Consider the following 18991-nt stretch of genomic DNA (forward strand, 5'->3'; position numbering starts at 1 on the left):
GTATCATCTTGTATGTATCTGTTTCTGCTTGTATCCACCGTGCATGCCTGTTATGTTGTACCGGGTTTGACCATATGTTGCTCCAGAAGTGTTCCATGTCTGTTATGTTTGGTGGATTGTCTATTTTAATGTGTGTGTTATCTATTGTCTGGTAAAATTTCTTTTGGTTTGTATTGAATGTTTGGTTTTGTTTCCTTCTATTTTCACTTTTTTTGTATCTTCTAAGTCGTTTGGCCAATGCTTGTTTTTGTGGCGGCATTCGTAGCGACAAGCAATTCGCTGTAGAAACGGCTTACGAAGTCACCGCCACACTTTTAATAGCGGGCCGACCGGTCCGCTGGAACAGTGAACAGAAAGATGAAAACCCAAACACTCTGATTAAATAGAAGTCGGTACTTATCTTTATTAACAAAGATACAGAAACACAGTAGTGAACTCCGTGTCTACAGAGATCTGTCTAGTTCGAGTCGGAGCGGCTAGGTCAGCGTCGGCTGACGACAAACAACAACTCTGCTGCGATGAACACACAACTGACTAGCAAGTACTCAATTCGGTGGCGAGTATACAACTGAGCGGCGAATACAGAACTGTCCTAGCGCTCGCGACTCCAGCGCTTAAGAATCCAGAAGCCGGCGGTGGCGCGTGCAGACTTGCGGCGATTTCCTGTCTCGCTGGCGCTGCTTATGCGGACGGCGTCCGGACTTTGATGCTGCCAACCTTTTGGCAGCGGGCTCGGGTGGCATTACTGGCTAGGATATAACACTTGTAATTTCTGCTTCTTTTCATCTAATTGCTCTATCGCTTCTTGTTGTGAGATTTTACCTAACCTTTTTCGTTTTTTTTCTGACATTTCATTTCCTATAAATTGTGTTAGCTGTCTGATGTCTTTTCTCAGTTTTTCTGTTCTGATCTGTAGCCTGTGTTGCCATGCTGGTTTTGTGGGTTTCTTCTGTGTGTTGGTTGGTTTTGATCTCTGCATAATGTGTATATTTAGTGTAGTGAGTGCTCTTATATAAACCAGTAGTCGTAACTCTTCTATAGTTGTGTTTTCATTTATTTTGTTGTGTATGATTGTGTTGATAGTTTTTATTGTTGTTTCAACTTGTGGGCTATTTGGCGGTCTATGCAAGAATGTTTTAATGTCTGTATTTGTGTCTTTGTATTCTATATATGTCAGCTGAAATTTTTCTTCTATATCTAACACATGTGTCACTTCGTGTTCTATTTGTGCTTGTTCTGGTGGCTGTCTTAAGATTTCGTTTTCCTCCGATTGTTTAATTGATGCGTGTTGTTCTTTCTTTGTTTGTTTGCTCTGGGATGTTTGAGTCCATTACTGTATTTTCTTCTTCTTCTGATTGCACATCATTTTGTTCCAGTATTTGTTGTACTTGTTGTTTGATGTGTTCTAATTCTGACTGGGGTATCCTGTTAATTTTTATTATTACACGAATCTGATCAGCTAGACGTTGTTCTGTTAAAAATTTTAATTCTGGGTATCTGATGATAAATGTTGTGTATACTTGTGATCTGTATCCAGTTGTGTTGGTTCCTAGGTTTGTTGATTGGTAATAACAGAGCATGAGGTGTCGATTAACTTCATCTGACCATCTTATCCTCTGCCTTTGTTTTCCTTCTAGGGTGGTTGCAGGAAGCATATCCTGCAAAACACCTCTATTTGGATTTAAATCATTTTCCAGTTGGCTAGCAGTGTTGTTACCATTGTGGGCGGGCATAGGGTTCAAGCGCCGTCCCCGACCATGACGGCGCTTGTCCGAGGCTTCTTTAGTTCTGTCCTGAACCAACTAATCACACTTAAAGGGGTTTAGCCCTATTAGTGGTTTGTTCTTTTCGTCGCCTTTTACAACTGGCAGAACATACCGAAGGCCTATTCTTTTCGCGGGCCTCCACGGGAATCATTATTTAAACATAGCTTGTAGCTTTCTAAAATTCATTGCCTTTTTTTCTTAAAACCCTTCATGCTACGTTATCGACCAAAAGTTACCTGAAAACTTAAGAAATTAATAAATGTAAAAATATAAACACGGTACAACCCTTGTTAACCAAACCAAAGGGGGAAGCTGTTTGAGATAACAGTTTTTTCTGGTTATTTCATGGACACCTAAATACATACTGTAGCGTTTTGTATTGTAATTACAGTATGTATTTTTGAAAGGATCTCTTTGTAGGCAACACTTACTTACTTTACTAAAGATGAAATTACATTTTTAGGATCATATTACGTAGGTATACAATATACTGTACTTAGTAGTTTGTAGCATATAAATTACTCGTTCAAAAAAACTCTGTAATTTCTGTCAAGCAATGGGAAATCTATGATGGAATGTAAAAATACCAGAGAAGGAAAGTCTCGCTCGCGGGGTGGAATCTGAGCTAACTGTTTGTAGTATCGTTCACAGAACCGATCGCGGTCCTCTGGTTTGGACCCGAGTGGAAGGCTTAAACCAGAGGCTCAGACGCTTCTGCGGAGATCTGGGGTGCAAATTTCTCGACCTCCGCTATTGGGTGGAGAAATGTAGGGTCCCCCTGAATAGGTCAGGTGTGCACTACAGGCAGGAAGCAGCTACAAGGGTAGCGGAGTACGTGTGGAGTGAACATGTGGGTTTTTTAGGTTAGAGAATTCCCTCCCTAGGCCTGACAAGATGCCTCCTGAGACACGGCAAGGTAGGAGCAGGCAAAATGCAACAGGGAATAACAATATTAATGCGGTAATAGAAAACTGCAGGAGCGTCTACAGGAAGGTCCCAGAACTGCTCTCATTAATAAACGGTCACAATGCCCACATAGTCCTAGGGACAGAAAGTTGGCTGAAACCAGATGTAAACAGTAATGAAACTTTAAACTCAGGATGGAATGTATACCGCAGAGTCAGGCTGGACAGTGAAGGGGGAGGCGTGTTTATAGCGACAAGAAGTGTAATAGTATTGAAGGAAATTGATGGAGATTCGAAATGTGAAATAATTTGGGTGAAGATCACGGTTAAAGCAGGCCAGACATGGTAATTGGATGTCTCTATAGGCCCCCTGGCTCAGCAGCTGTTGTGGCTGAGCACCTGAAGGATAATTTGGAAAATATTTCGAGTAGATTTCCCCACCATGTTATAGTTCTGGGTGGAGATTTTAATTTGCTGGATATAGACTGGGAGACTCAAACATTCATAACGGGTGGGTGCTTTATCTGAAAACTACCTTGAGCAGTTAAACAGAGAACCAACTCATGGCGATAACATATTAGACCTTCTGGTGACAAACAGACCCAAACTATTTGAAACAGTTAATGCAGACCAGGGAATCAGCAATCATAAAGTGTTTACTGCATCGATGATTTCAGCTGTAAATAGAAATATTAAAAGAGGTAGGAAGATTTTTCTGTTGAGCAAAAGTGACAAAAAGCAGATTTCAGAACACCTGATGGCTCAACACAAAAGTTTTGTCTCAAGTTCAGATAGTGTTGAGGATCAGTGGACAAAGTTCAAAACCATCGTACAATATGCATTAGATGAGAATGTGCCAAGCAAGATTGTAAGAGATGGAAAGGAGCCACTGTGGTACAACAACCGAGTTAGAAAACTGCTGCGGAAGCAAAGGGAACTACACAGCAACCATAAATATAGCCAAAGCCTTGCAGAGAAACAAAAATTATGCGAAGCGAAATGTAGTGTGAGGAGGGCTATGCGAGAGGCGTTCAATGAATTCGAAACTAAAGTTCTATGTACTGACTTGGCAGAAAATCCTAAGAAATTTTGGTCTTAATGTCAAAGCGGTAGGTGGATCAAAACAAAATGTCCAGACACTCTGTGACCAAAATGGTACTGAAACAGAGGATGACAGACTAAAGGCCAAATACTAAATGTCTTTTTCCAAAGCTGTTTCACAGAGGAAGACTGCACTGTAGTTCCTTCTCTAGATTGTTGCACAAATGACAAAATGGTAGATATCGAAATAGATGACAGAGGGATAGAGAAACAATTAAAATCGCTCAAAAGAGGAAAGGCTACTGGACCTGACGGGATTCCAGTTCGATTTTACACAGAGTATGTGAAGGAACTTGCCCCCTTCTTGCAGCGGTGTACCATAGGTCTCTAGAAGAGCGTAGCGTTCCAAAGGATTGGAAAAGGGCACAGGTCATTTTCGTTTTCAAGAAGGGATGTCGAACAGATGTGCAGAACTGTAGACCTATATCTCTAACGTCGATCAGTTGTAGAATTTTGGAACACGTATTATGTTCGAGTATAATGACTTTTCTGGAGACTAGAAATCTACTCTGTAGGAATCAGCATGGGTTTCAAAAAAGACAATTGTGTGAAACCCAGCTCGCACTATTCGTCCACGAGACTCAGAGGACCATAGACACAGGTTCTCAGGTAGATGTCGTGTTTCTTGACTTCCGCAAGGCATTCGATACAGTTTCCCACAGTCGTTTAATGAACAAAGTAAGAGCATATGGACTATCAGACCAATTGTGTGATTGGATTGAAGGGTTCCTAGATAACATGTCATTCTCAATGGAGAGAAGTCTTCCGAAGTTAGAGTGATTTCAGGTGTGCTGCAGGGGAGTGTCGTAGGACCGTTGCTATTCACAATATACATAAATGACCTTGTGGATGACATCGGAACTTTACTGAGGCTTTTTGTGGATGATGCTGTGGTATATCGAGAGGTCGTAACAATGAAAAATTGTACTGAAATGCAGAAGGATCTGCAGCGAATTGACGCATGGTGCAGGGAATGGCAATTGAATCTCAATGTAGACAAGTGTAATGTGCTGCGAATACATAGAAAGAAAGATCCCTTATCATTTAGCTACAATATAGCAGGTCAGCAACTGGAAGCAGTTAATTCCATAAATTATCTGGGAATACGCATTAGGAGTGATTTAAAACGGAATGATCATGTAAAGTTGATCATCAGTAAAGCAGATGCCAGACTGAGATTCATTGGAAGAATCCTAAGGAAATGCAATCCAAAAACAAAGGAAGTAGGTTACAGTACGCTTGTTCGCCCACTGCGTGAATACTGCTCAGCAGTGTGGGATCTGTACCGGATAGGGTTGATAGAAGAGAGAGAGAAGATCCAACAGAGAGCAGCGTGCTTCGCTACAGGATCATTTAGTAATCGCGAAAGCATTATGGAGATGATAGATAAACTCCAGTGGAATACTCTGCAGGAGAGATGCTCAGTAGCTCAGTATGGGCTTTTGTTGAAGTTTCGAGAACATACCTTCACCGAGGAGTCAAGCAGTATATTGCTCCCTCCTATGTATATCTCGCGAAGAGACCATGAGGATAAAATCAGAGAGATTAGAGCCCACACAGAGGCATACCGACAATCCTTCTTTCCACGAACAATACGAGACTGGAACAGAAGGGAGAACCGATAGAGGTACTCGAGGTACTCACCGCCACACACCGTCAGATGGCTTGCGGAGTATGGATGTAGATGTAGATGCTACTCGCCATATAGTAGAGATGCTGAGTCATGATAGGCACTATAAAAAGATACACACAAATGTAGTTTCAGCTCTCTGAGACTGCAGAGGTGTGTGTGTGTGTGTGTGTGTGTGTGTGTGTGTGTGTGTGTGTGTGTGTGTGTGTGTGTGTGTGTGTGCGCGCCTACTGCTGACAAAAGGCCTGAATGGCCGAAGGCTATGATTGTATGTATTGTTTTATTGTGCATATCACGACTCAGCATCTCCACTATATGGTGAGTAGCAACTTTCCTTGTCGGTAATTTGTGTTTGTTTCTTGCATCCCTCGAAACATTTCCAAGCAACCATGGCCTGCTGTCTTTTCAGTAGAAGGATGCCAGCTGGCATTGACTCCCTCCATTGTTCAATAAATTTTAGGATACCCTAAAAGATAACAACATAGGTATAGCAAAACATCCACAACCCATTCATCCACCTTACACACAACCCCTCTTCGCATCCGGGAATCTTTTTACCATTGGTGCCCAGTTTTTAAAATTATCTAAGCAATCTCTTTCGAGCCCCCTCATACAGTTTCCTCCGGCACATTTAAAGAGTTTCTGCTTTCACATTAACCCAGGTTTGTGCACACCAATAAATACGTGCTTCATATTTACTACCTTCAGCACTTTGTTCATGTTTTTGTTTCATAAGATACTATTTTGCAGGTTGAGTCTCAAAAATAGCACACTGCATTTCAATTTAAATATAGCTATTATGCCCCAATCCATTGGTTGAATTAGACTGAAAACATCTTGGGGAAGGAAACATACAGCAGTAGTGCCACTTTTTAAATCACAGGGATGTGTTGGCACATTGTCAATTAATAAGTTTTTTTTTTTTTTGTTGACAGACCTTTGTCAGTTAAAAACTTTCAGTACAAACTGATCACTAAACCATGTTGAGATCGTAAGACAAATCAAGAATTTTTTTGGGTCCTATAAAAAAAGGTTAGCACATTTCAGGCAACATCCTTCAAGGCTCATGATTTTTTGACATCCTGATACACATTGTGGGAGGTGGGGGTTGGCAATCTGTGTGTGTCGGTGGCATTTAATACCAAAAGAACAGTTATCAATACTTTTTTTATTTTGTGCCCTGGAGCAGATGTTTCTTTTGAGGAAATTATGGATTTTGTAGGCAACCTCTTGAAATTAATACTCATTTCATCAGCGTTGTAAATTTGGTCCTTAATCTGGTCTTGAGTGTAATCTTAAAACTCAGTTTTGAAAACACAAACCACAGTTGGGTCTACAGATAACTTTTCTCCTCATACATTCAGTTGCTGAATGCTATATCCATTTTTTAACCTGTCTAAACACAAATAGCATGGAAAAAATTCTTTTTCTTTCTCAGCTAACAACTCAGCTAACATCTTAGCTTTTTCTTGCACTATCAGCCCCATCAGAGGCATGCCTTTTCCTCATTTCTGGATGAACCAAAAATAAAGAGCTTCACACACTTTTTTCAAAGTCAGATGGTTTCAGTGTTTTTATTTGATAATTTTTGCAGCTTGTTCTAGAAATGTAGATTAAGACTTCACCCATTCAGAACAAAGGAAACAGCAACTCTGTAACTAGCTACAGCAGTTTTCAATAAACTTCCTTCTTCAACTTCTTTGATAACAGCTAATTTATCAGTGAAAGTAATCACAACATCTTTCCCCTTAGTCACAATAGCACAAAAACACACAGTCACTGGAAATAAACAACTTAAATGCTGTATTGTTGAAAATGAGCTGCATGTAGACTGTTGAGTTGGTGGCTGGGAAAGAAATCAAGGTCGGACATTCACCTCTCCCTGCTGGCCAGAGCCCCACACAATCTTGGCTTTTGAATTATTTCTGTGCAGTACAGTGTTATTTGTGGTCTTGCAATTTTTAGAGGTGTTTTGTATAACTTGGGCTCCACTTCATAATGTACATGTATTACATTCAGGTTTGTCTGTCGGTACTCAAGAGAGCCATTTAAGTGTTTAGCATCCAGACTTGTTTAATATCGTGTTCGAAATTGATTGTGGATACATGTAGAATATGACGTAGAACACAACTGATGCTGGAGTAATGTAACATATTATATTGCTTCTCTTTAAATTTAAATATAATATTTCTTTGGATAACTGTACATATTCATTTACTTGGTTGTCCATAAAGTTAGGTTTGTCATAGATAAGAAAATTTCATCCTCCTCCATTTCAAATTATTTAAATCTTCAGACACTTCAAATATACTAACAGTGATCTACCTGTCTAGTGTCCCTGGATTGTGATAAGCATGGACATAATGCAACAAAAAATAAGTGCTCTCGTATGTGATGATTGGCTGTCATTAATAGTTTATAGGAACATTTCATCAGGAACCACCATGCCCACAGTCACAATACTCCTGTATTGATGTGGTTTTACTGCTACACAGTCCAGTTGGGCCACAGTGACTGCTGCAGCCCCCCCAGACATCGTAAGCTTTTTCAACTTCATTGTATGACTCCTGCTTAAAATGAAGGATTCAAGTGAATTACTGTATGTTTCAGAATAGTGTCATTGATTTAAAACCATTATACATCAATTTCAAAAACATTCTTCACGCAGCCTCAGAATGTCATCATCAGTCAAACTGTCCCCATTTTATAACAAAACTTTTGTGACAACAAATGTGTGGGAACTGATTGTGCGTGTAATATGTTTTTTGAGTCACGTAGCACTTTGTGGAAGCAGGAATATCCATTTAGGGGCTCTCCAAAGTACTAAAAGAGTGAACAACTGACTTAACCCACCAATGGTCAGAAATAACGCATCATGAGGTAATAATCGGGAAAGCCGCACTCAGAGGTTCTTTGAGTGCAGACTGTTGGGGAGGTCACAACGTACATATGGGTAGCGACTGGAATGTGTTAATTAACTAGGTTCCAGAATCAATTTTAACTCTCCAGTGGTTTGTGTGTGTGTGTGTGTGTGTGTGTGTGTGTGTGTGTGTGTGAGAGAGAGAGAGAGAGAGAGAGAGACAGTTTGAAACTTCCTAGTACATTAAGACTGCTCTACTAACTGAGCTATCCAAGCACAACTCATTTATTTATTTTTTTATTTATTTATTTAGCCATCCGTGGACATTTTAAAATGTATGGATGTTGTCAGTTGCATACGTTCATATATTTATACAGTTTGTTGGTACATGTAGTTAAACATTGTGACATATGAGTTATTTACAATCATTTTTGCTCCTTATCAAAATATTGTGAAACAAAAGCTATTTACAATCTTTTATACTAAGGAATTCACTTATAGTGTAAAAGCAGTGTTCCTGCAAAAACAATTTAAGATTCTTCCTAAAGCGGTACATGTTATATGCTCCTTTTATTTTCTGCAGCAGTTTTTTATACAGTTTTACACCTTCATACAAGAAGCTATTTTGAGTCTTATGTTTATTCTTCCTGTCTAGGTGAAGACAGTGACTTGTTCTTGTACTATAGTTATGAAAACTGCTATTTGTGCTATAATTTTCTATATTTTTCTTGATGTACACTATGGTTTGGAATATAAATTCACAAGAAACAGAATTTCCAACATTTTGAAAAGTTCTCTGCACTGGGCCCACTTACTGCTTTTTGTTATAATTCATATTGCTTTCTTTTGCATTTTAAATACTGTTTGTAAATTCTGAGCACTGTTTCCCCAGATCAGATATATGTTTCTCAATGTACTTTGATCCACTAGAGACATGTGTGATCTCTACTGACTGTACTCTGTTTCTCTGTTTTCTAGATATAAATGAAACCACTCCCCTTACTCCTAGTGCCTCTAATTTATGCGACAGCTTCTGGTGGTCAACTGTATCAAATACCTTAGACAGGTCTAGGAAAAGGCCAGTTACATAGCTGTTCTCATCTAGTGCTTCTAAAACTGTTTTTGTAAATTGTGCTATTGCAGATTCTGTACCTCTACCAGGCCTGAAATTTTTCTGGTCAATGCAGAGGTGGTTGAATTTCCTTAGATAGCTCAAAAACCTGTTTTTTCATTATTGTTTCTATCACTTTGGAAAAGCATGACAATAGGGCTATTGGTCTGTAGTTCTCAACGTTTTCTACGTCATCTTTCTTGTGAACTGGTAAAATTTTGGTATGCTTCAGATAGTCAGGGAAGCAACCAGTTTTGAAGGATTCATTTATGATTTCTGTTAGTGGAGCTTTGATACCATTTATACATTTTTTCAGCACACACATTAGGATTTCATCTAAACCTGCTGAGTTTTTGTTCTTTAATTGCCTTACAACATTGCATACTTCCTCCTCAGTAGTTGGAAGCAATGCCATTGAGTTTGCTATATGCTTCTGTATTGGTTGATTAGCACCTTTTGGAAAATTTTTCTGTAAGTTCATTGCAGTGCTGCTAAAGTACGTATTCACATAATTTATTAATTCTTTCGGGTTACTTTCCAAGTTTTCCTTGTTCCTGATTTGTGTGTTTGTACCTCTCTGCTTCACAGTTCCTGTTTCTTGTTTCACTACAGCACATGTAGCTTTACTTTTATTATTGGCTAAATTTATGAACCTGTCGTTGGCTGATTTTTTATTTTTTATTTTTTTTTATTTTATTTTTTGCTGTGTTGAGTACCTTCCTGTAGATTCTTTTGTAGCTTTTGTAGTAGTGCAAAAAAACTGGATCACTATTGTCCTTTTTAATGGAGTTTAGGTATTTACAAGTTTGAGCATTTTTTCTAATTCCTTTAGTAATCCATTTATTGTTGGTGGGTGTTCCAGTGGGAATTAATGCTTTGGGGAATGTTTCTTCAAATTTTAATTTAAACTCAGACATAAAATTGGAGAACTTGCTATTCACTTTAGTTTCTATGTATACTCCTTCCCAACTTTCATGTGCTAACTTTAAGGAATTCATCCTCACAGCTTCACTTGCCAGTTCTCGCAAGTTTGTGACCCAGTCTGGCGCACAGATTTAATCTGTTAGGAAGGTTCAGTTTACTCAGTTACTCTTCAAATAACTACTTAAAATAAACAGTATGCTAGAATATTCTGAATAACCTAAAATACCCTTTGAGGTATGATGGAGATGACGACGATGACAATGACGATGAGGAGGAGGAGGAAGAAAATATGATTATGTGGTAGATCTGTTGGCAACTTGCATGTTTTTGGAGATTTGGAGAGGGGGGGGGGGAGAAGGGAGGAAGTATCTGGGGAAAGGTGATTACAACATAATGATGGCAAATGGAAAAATGACAAGTGTGTGTGTGTGTTAGCAAAGAAATGAGATGACAACTAATGTACCTTAAAGCTACAGCAATTGTGAAAATGGAGGGTGTGCTGAAAAGGCAATTTTGCTTTGTGCAGTACAAAGAAGCTGGTGATGGGGGAATATCCAAATTAAATAGTGTTCTCTTCAGGAAAATGATTACTTTCAAGAAATTTAATGTTGCTGTGGAACCAAGCATAGAGTTTATCTTAAACGTTGTATGAACTCATAATATTTAATTATGTTTTCAGCAATTGGACCATCCAAATATCATCAAATATCTGGGATCTTTTATTGAAGACAATGAGCTCAACATTGTTCTAGAGCTTGCAGATGCTGGGGATCTTTCACGCATGATAAAACATTTCCGTAAACACAGACGCCTCATACCTGAAAGGACTATATGGAAATATTTTGTTCAGTTGTGTAGTGCTGTTGAGCATATGCACTCAAAACGCATAATGCACAGGGGTTAGTATAACTATTTAATAATTTAATTTGCAGAAAAGTCGAGTGCAGGCATTTATGGCAACAACCATATAAAATAATAATGATAAACAATGCAAGGTGTTTAAATGGTAGAACAAAAGTCAAAGATCTATTGCTTAAATAAAATTGTTGCATTACTTGTTTCTAGAGTATGACATGTAAGACAAAGGAAAGAAAGATTGGAGCTGTAATTAAAAACAAATGTGAGATTAAATATTATCAGCATCTTTGACTCACAAGAGTAGGTCAGAAGCTGTGGATAATAGACAGAGATTCAAGTCTGCATTCCAATTTTAACATTTGTTATTAATTAAATTTACCCTATTTGTCGAAATAAGCATTTGAATATTATAAACTGTCTCACTTATTTGAAGAATTTGTGAATATTAAAAAATGCTTATTTGTTTCATCTGTTGTAGTATATTAGGATAAGTCTAAGCTGCATTATTCTCTAACAGTAACTGAAGATTATACTAATCTGCACTTGAAATTTTTTCCCAGGTGCAAGATGTAAGTAAATTGAAACATTCATTGCCTGATATAAAGGGTGAGTCAGGAGGAAAGGTGCAAGCTTTGAGGGATGATACTAGGGGTGATTCTGAACAAAAAACTCCTAATAAACATATGCCCTTTTTTTAACAATTTCCGGGTAAACCAATGAAAACAACTAGGAATGGGAAACATATAGTGTCGTCCTTACTAACCGTGTCAGTACGCAGTTCACTTGCACACGGTACAGTTATTTACATAAAGTATCAGTCTGACAGTGCTTGTTGTAGTGCATGGTGCTACAGTGTTGTTACGTGAACAACAAATACAGTTTTGTGTAGTGAAAATGCCATGGATCTTCACACATACAGATATACTGACATGGTGTTTGTCCATGGTTTGTCCAATGGGAGTTCCAGAGCTGCTGTGCGAGAATACCAACAACGATTTCCGAATTGCAGAGTGCCAGATAACAAGGTGTTTAGCAGGGTGTTTGACGGATTGCTTGAGTATGGTATGCTTCCCAGCATAAATGCTGTCTCTGAACATCTTGTACAACAAACTCTTAATGAAGTCTAGAACATTCTTCAAGTAGTGGAACACAACCGTACCACTAGCTCTAAAAGAATTGCTGCCCAACTGGTATTCCACAAACGCAAGTGATACGCACAGTACACGAGTACGGTCTGTATCCCTTTCATCGGCAGATTGTACAACATCTGCATCGAAGAGATGCTGCCGCCCGGCAAGAATTCTGTCAATAGATCATTGCCAATGAGCAATTAATTCCACGTATTCCATTCACTGATAACTCAACATTTGCCCACAGCAGAATCAACAACACACACATAACTCTCATGTATGGGCAAATGAAAATGTGCGCACTACTGTGGAAATTAATTTTCAGTGATGTTTCTCAGTCAATGTGTAGTGCAGTATTATTGGTGACTAACTCATCAGTCCAGTTGTTTTAGATAACCATCTTACTGGGACACACTATCTTGAGTTTCTTCAAAATTTGTTACCAGAATATGTTCGGATATCCCTTTGGCAACACGAGCTCATATCTACTTTCACCATGACGGAGCTCCTACACATTCTGCACGGTCAGTGACACAGTATCTCAACACAACATATCCTGGTCATTGGATCGGTTGCCATGGAGTCATTACTTGGCCACCGAGGTCACCCCATTGGATTACTGTTTGCGAGGGCGGCTGAAGAGCGACGTCTACAAGTGCAGAGTGGACATGAGAGGACCTTCTCAGTTGTATTTCACATGCTTGTGCCCAGGTATAGGAATGCAGAACTGAGCTCCAATCGGTGACAAAACACTTGTCTACCGTTGGTTTACTCAGAGATGGTTAAGAAAAAGGCATATGTTTATTAGAAGTTTTTTTGTTCAGAATCACCAGTAGTACCACCCGTCAAAGCATGTACCTTTCCTCCTGACACACGCTGTATATTGCATGTTCACTGCCTTTAACCATAGCTGAAGGATTTCATTCTTACTTCTTTTGCACAATCTCTAACTTTAATGAAGTTGCCATATATCTTTTTATCAGTACCAGCCAAGTTATGTATCCTGGTGCCTCCTGTTTGGTAATGCCTGCAGACTCCAGATGTAATGTAATTTTGCCTATACCATCACATTTACTTTCACATTCAGTGGTACTGCAAACCATGGCTTCTGCTTTTTTCTCTTTGATACATCATAACTTCACCCTGTTGTCCAGATTTCACCAGTGACAATGAAACTGGGAGATAACTTGCTGACTCGTCCTAAGTTTCAGAAACTTCACCGAGAATTTTAAACAGCTGTAAGTGCTGACACTTCCTTTGCAGATATTAAACCAGCAAATGTTTTCATGACATCACAAGGTGTTGTAAAACTTGGTGACTTGGGCCTCAGTAGATTTTTCAGTTCCAAAACAACAGCTGCTCATTCACTTGTTGGTACTCCTTATTATATGAGTCCAGAAAGAATGTATGAACAAGGATACAACTTTAAAAGTGATATTTGGTCCATGGGATGCCTCCTTTATGAGGTAAGTTGCTGCAGAAGTTTATAACCACATGATGCATTAGACTGTAGTCGAATTGCTTTCCAGTAACAGTATATGAAAACATGTTTCAGCTGGCAGCCCTACAGTCACCATTCTATGGTGAAAAAATGAATCTCTATACCTTGTGCAAAAAAATTGAGAAATGCTGTGTCCCACCTATACCATCTGACATTTACTCGTTACAGGTAAGTGTGTGTGTGTGTGTGTGTGTGTGTGTGTGTGTGTGTGTGTGTGTGTGTGTGTGTGTGCGCGCGCGCACGCATGTTCTAATGTCTAATAGAGATGAGTGGCTAGCACAGTAAAACTGAAACAAAAATTAAGGAAATAAATATGTAGAGACTAATAAAAACCGGTATTAAACAGAGTCAAATCTGATTTTACTGCTTCTTGTGATTTTGAATTTATTCATTCATTCACAAATCGTGTTCTTTAAATCCTTTCACGAAGGAGAACCTTAACGAATGTGGAACGAGTCGAGTTGTATATTAACAGGCATAAGCCACCAGGGCTGGCTACTTCTGTGAAGTACCCTAGCAACTGATTGACTAGTGCTAATGTACTCAAACTGATAATTATGTTAATTATTTTGAGATTATATTATAGATACATGTTATGAGATTTGAAGACGACCACTTCTTATGCTAGCAGACAAAGTAATAAAGAACAGTGAAAGATACATAGATTCCTCGTTTGCTGACATGATTAACATGTCATTTAGCACAGGAATCTTCCCAGAAAAAACTAAAGAAATCGATTGTCAAACCTATTTATAAGAAGGGTGACCAGTCTTATGTTATCAGTTACCAGCCTATATCATTGTTTTCTGGATTTTCAAAAGTAATTGAAAGAGTAATGCATGAAAGACTGTCTCATTTTCTTAATAAAAATCAAATTCTAGTTAAAAGGCAAAACGGTTTTTGGAAAAATTGGTCAACTGACACAGCAATTTATAACTTTTTAAAACTGTTCATAAATTCTGTACACAAAAATTAACTAAACTGTGGACTGTTTTTGGACCTATCTAAGGCTTTCAATGTCATTGACCATAATTTACTGCTCAGAAAACTATATTACTACGGGGTTCGTGGAGTAGCACATGATTGGTTCAGATCATATCTTTCTAATAGGTATCAGAAGGTAGAGATACAGCATGCGGGTAAAGTCTACTCATCGGCATACCAAATAGTCAGGTATGGTGTGCCACAGAGGTCTGTACTGGGGCCATTGCTGTTCTTAACATTTATGGTGATTTGCCAAGCCATTTATCAACAGCAGATGCAGTATTGTTTGCTGACGACACCAGTCTATTTGTCAAAGCTAAAAATGAAACTGACTTACTGGAGAGAGTCAAAGTAGCCACAGAAGAAGCAAACATGTGGTTTACAAACAACAAATTAATTGTTAATGACAAAAAAACAGTTTGGATGAACATCAGACATATAACAAACAAAGTAAAAACTCACCTAACTGTAAAACTTGAGCAGTGTAAGACAAAGCAAACCCCCCCCACACTAAATTTTTAGGATTATGGCTAGATGGATATTTAATGTGGGAGAAACACACAGAAATGTTAAACAAAAAATTTAGTCAGTATTGTTATGTTCTTAGAATACTATAAAATTCCTGTAGTGTTGATGCAGTGTTGTGTTCATACTTTGCACTCATACATAGCACACTAAGATATGGTATCATATTTTGGAGGAATACCAGTTTGGCCAAACACTCATTTGTACTTTAAAAGAAGGCAATAAGGATAATCAGAGGTATGACACACAGAAAATCATCTAAAAAAAGTTTTCAAGGAACTACAAATGATGACTCTACCATGTATCTATATTTATGAAAGTATATGTTTTATCAAGGCACAGCAGGAACTTTCTTTGTTAAACAGTCAAGTTCATAACTACAAAACAAGAAATAGAGACGACTTTCATAGATAAAGTCACACAAAAGCTATGTATCAAAAAAGTGTTGTTTATCTGCCAAAAATCTTATTTAGTGCACCACCAAAGGAAATTAAAAGTGTACCAAAATTCCACATATTCAAAAACGAACTTTAAAAAAATGTTAATTAACAAGAATTTTTATAGTGTCAAGGAATACTTAAGTCACCAGCATTCAATATACAGTAGCTTATTTCCTTCATCGTAATGACCCAAAATGCTCATTAGAAACTAAATTTTATTCATCTATTATTCTAATTTAGCATGTTATGAATGTTGTTACACATATGGCTTTATGTCATATGTAATAACATTTTATTTATGGGCATATAATGTATGAGAAATCCTATATCATTTTTATAATGATGAGATACAAGGATGCTAAATAAAGTATTTATATTTAAGTATTTAAATTAAAAGGTGGTGCTACCAGGTCTGCAAAAAATTTTAGTACTATAGCCGAGATATCATTGTAGACAGAAGATGACCCAGTGATTTGTAATCTCTCTAGCAGATGAGTACCAGACCTGCTTTTTGGTTGTGGAATAGGTATTGCCTTTGTAAGCAAGTTTATTGGATCTGCTTTTGTGGACCATTTGTATACCCTTGTTTTCATCTACGGTTAGAAACACTTCATTGAATTTAGTAGTTAATGTCATGAATTCCATATCACTTGCATGACTACTGCAGTTATATGAGAGTTCAGTATCATTTTCCTTTCTGAGTTTATGACTACATATCAATAATGCTCCAAATTATCCTTAGCTGGTTTGTAATTTTGAATTTCTTGTCTGATGTATGTAGGACACACAACACACCCTGAGGAATTTTGCAATACTGCTTATAACGCATTTTAGGTCTTGATTAGAACTATTTCTTTGTGTTAAATAAAGATCTCTCTTCCTAGAAAAATATGTTTTGATGTCCTATGACCTTCATTTGTTGCTGGGAATTTTGCTACAGGCATCAAACCAAAGAGGGCCCTCTAGTTGGCCCTCTATCAGAACTACACAAAATTAAATTAATATTGAAATTTTCACATACAGTTATATTATTTCTACTCAGTATTACAAGTACAAAATCTAACTTCCAATGAAGTTTTAAAAAATTGCTGTTGGGGTCCTGTATCTGCACTCTGCAGAACTGTTATCGGTATGTTTTGAAATTTGTTATTGAAATACAGCACTGTAAGAGCTGCTCAATGGAGTATTCATTCACGTCTATGGCCTGGTACTTTATTCACATTTTGTGCATACAGCCACTTCCTTTTCCTTGTATTAGGCTTAGAGTAATACAATACTGAGATGTATCCATTTTGGTTCGTCTGTTCATTTTCTGTTATTTCCAAATGACATTCTGTTATGTATAGCACATCTGTAGAAATACCTTTAGGGTTTTAAGTTTCCTGTAGTATGGGGTTTCTTCTGTAACAAGATTCTTATGGAAAAGCACAAATGCATGATTATCCTCTGTGCTGTCTAAGTTAACATTTGTTGTTTCTCCAGTAATTGCTGCAGCTGTGTCTATTGCTATTAGGCATCTTCTACAATTTATTAGAACATTTCAGCTCAGGAATGTTAACTCTAATGTTTATGCTAAACAGTTATTGATCCTGTGAGTATATAGACAGATGATAGTGGAATGTACAATGTTACATATATTCTTTGTTTCAAGCATTATATCAAACAAGCAGCTGAGCAGAAGAAGATGAGGTGATGTGGCTTTTTCAGTGTAAATTTTTTTTTCCCTACTGTGCATAACATGTGTAAAGTGGAGTTTCAGTTGTTTGATTTCATGTATAAAGTGGTTTAGATATAATTATCTGTGTGAGTAAATTAGAGCAAGTCATTATTTGTTGTTAATGCACTATACAGTAGCAGCTTGCAGTGGCTGCTTCTGTCTATTGATGTGTAACTTGACTTGGTCCACGTACCCAAAGTCTGTCCTTGTTTATGAGATTTACAGAACATGTGAATGAACAAATGTATAAATGCAGAGGCTGGAAGTAATGAGAGGAAATACTGGCAAGTTGAAGCTTTGAGTCAGACGCTGCAAGCAGTTTACGAAAATGAGTCCACATAACATATGATTTTCCATCTCAGTAGGTTAGGGAAAAATACCACAATAACAAATATTTTAGAATTAGTTAATAAGATGTCAAGTGTGCTTTGTCATGCTACAGAGGTCATACCTCTGTTGGCCAAGAAGTACATGTTGTTTAGAGAATCAGCATGAAATCTGCTGTCAGTGAAGCTGCGCCATTCCAAGCCAAGCTGGAGATTTCATAGAACAAGGAAGTGTCCCAAATGTAACTAGAATCCAGAGAGAAAATTCAGATAATGTACTTGGTATGATATATGATGGGCTACTCAGTATGGGAGATTCCCAGATTTTGGAAACGTCTCAAAGAAAGTGCCCTAGGACAAGAAGAGAAACTGTTTTGAGTGGTGATTCTTTTTGGCATCATCCAACAAAGAGGAAAGCACAGATTGTGGGCAGTATTTAAATGGTGCAATCCCGAGATTAAATAGTTCCTACATCAGTATACTTACTAGTACTGTACTCAATTGAAGTGTACTGGGAGGTGTTACGTTAACAAAGTATAGCAACAAGATGAAAAATGGCATAAGAAAAAACTGTATGTGTTCCACCAAAGTATCAGTGGTCTCATAAACCAATTGGAGTTTCTAAATTTGAGACAAAAGCTACAGTATCTATAAGCTGTGCCCAAATAATATGTCTCACAAAGTGTCTTGTAAGGGGTGGAACTGAAATGCCTAGAATTTAAGGCAACACATTAGCAGCGAGCTATTGTAGCACTATTAAGGAGAAAGATGGAGCTGCAATTTATGTCAAAACTAATTTAATATTTAAATCTGTTGACTCAAGTACTTACTGTGTAGATTTCCAACGTGAAGCCTGTGGAACTGAAATTACCACACATCATATGTCAATGGTAGTGTACAGGGTTCCTCAAGGAAAAATGGGCATTTTTTAAACAAACTGGAACAGTGTTTGAGCTAAACACATTCCAAAATTAAGGATTTAATTATAAAGTGTGATTTCAGTATGAATTTCTTAGATAAAAATAACATTAGGGAAGAATTAAAGCACCTGATGGAGTAGCTCAACCTAGGTGCAGTAGGTAACTTCCCTACTAGCATAACTGTAACACCCTAATTGACACTATATTCACTGAAAGAGGCTAGAGCAGCTGTGTCATTGTAAGTTAAATTGTCAAGAGACTGTCAAATCATGGTGGACAACTACTTACAGTGA

The 18991-nt window shown here is 37.8% G+C and overlaps 1 protein-coding gene across 1 annotated transcript in view; it reads left to right on the forward strand.

Moving 5' to 3' along the window:
- LOC126483968 (serine/threonine-protein kinase Nek7-like) overlaps positions 1–18991 on the forward strand; it is a 65000-nt gene that overhangs the window by 23959 nt on the left and 22050 nt on the right. The window contains exons 2-4 of the mRNA XM_050107268.1: positions 10977–11196; positions 13549–13751; positions 13841–13954. Of these exons, the coding sequence (XP_049963225.1) occupies positions 10977–11196; positions 13549–13751; positions 13841–13954 (537 nt within the window). The remainder of the gene's footprint in view (positions 1–10976; positions 11197–13548; positions 13752–13840; positions 13955–18991) is intronic.

Source organism: Schistocerca serialis, chromosome 6, assembly GCF_023864345.2.
Source record: "Schistocerca serialis cubense isolate TAMUIC-IGC-003099 chromosome 6, iqSchSeri2.2, whole genome shotgun sequence".
Classification (NCBI taxonomy): domain Eukaryota; kingdom Metazoa; phylum Arthropoda; class Insecta; order Orthoptera; family Acrididae; genus Schistocerca; species Schistocerca serialis.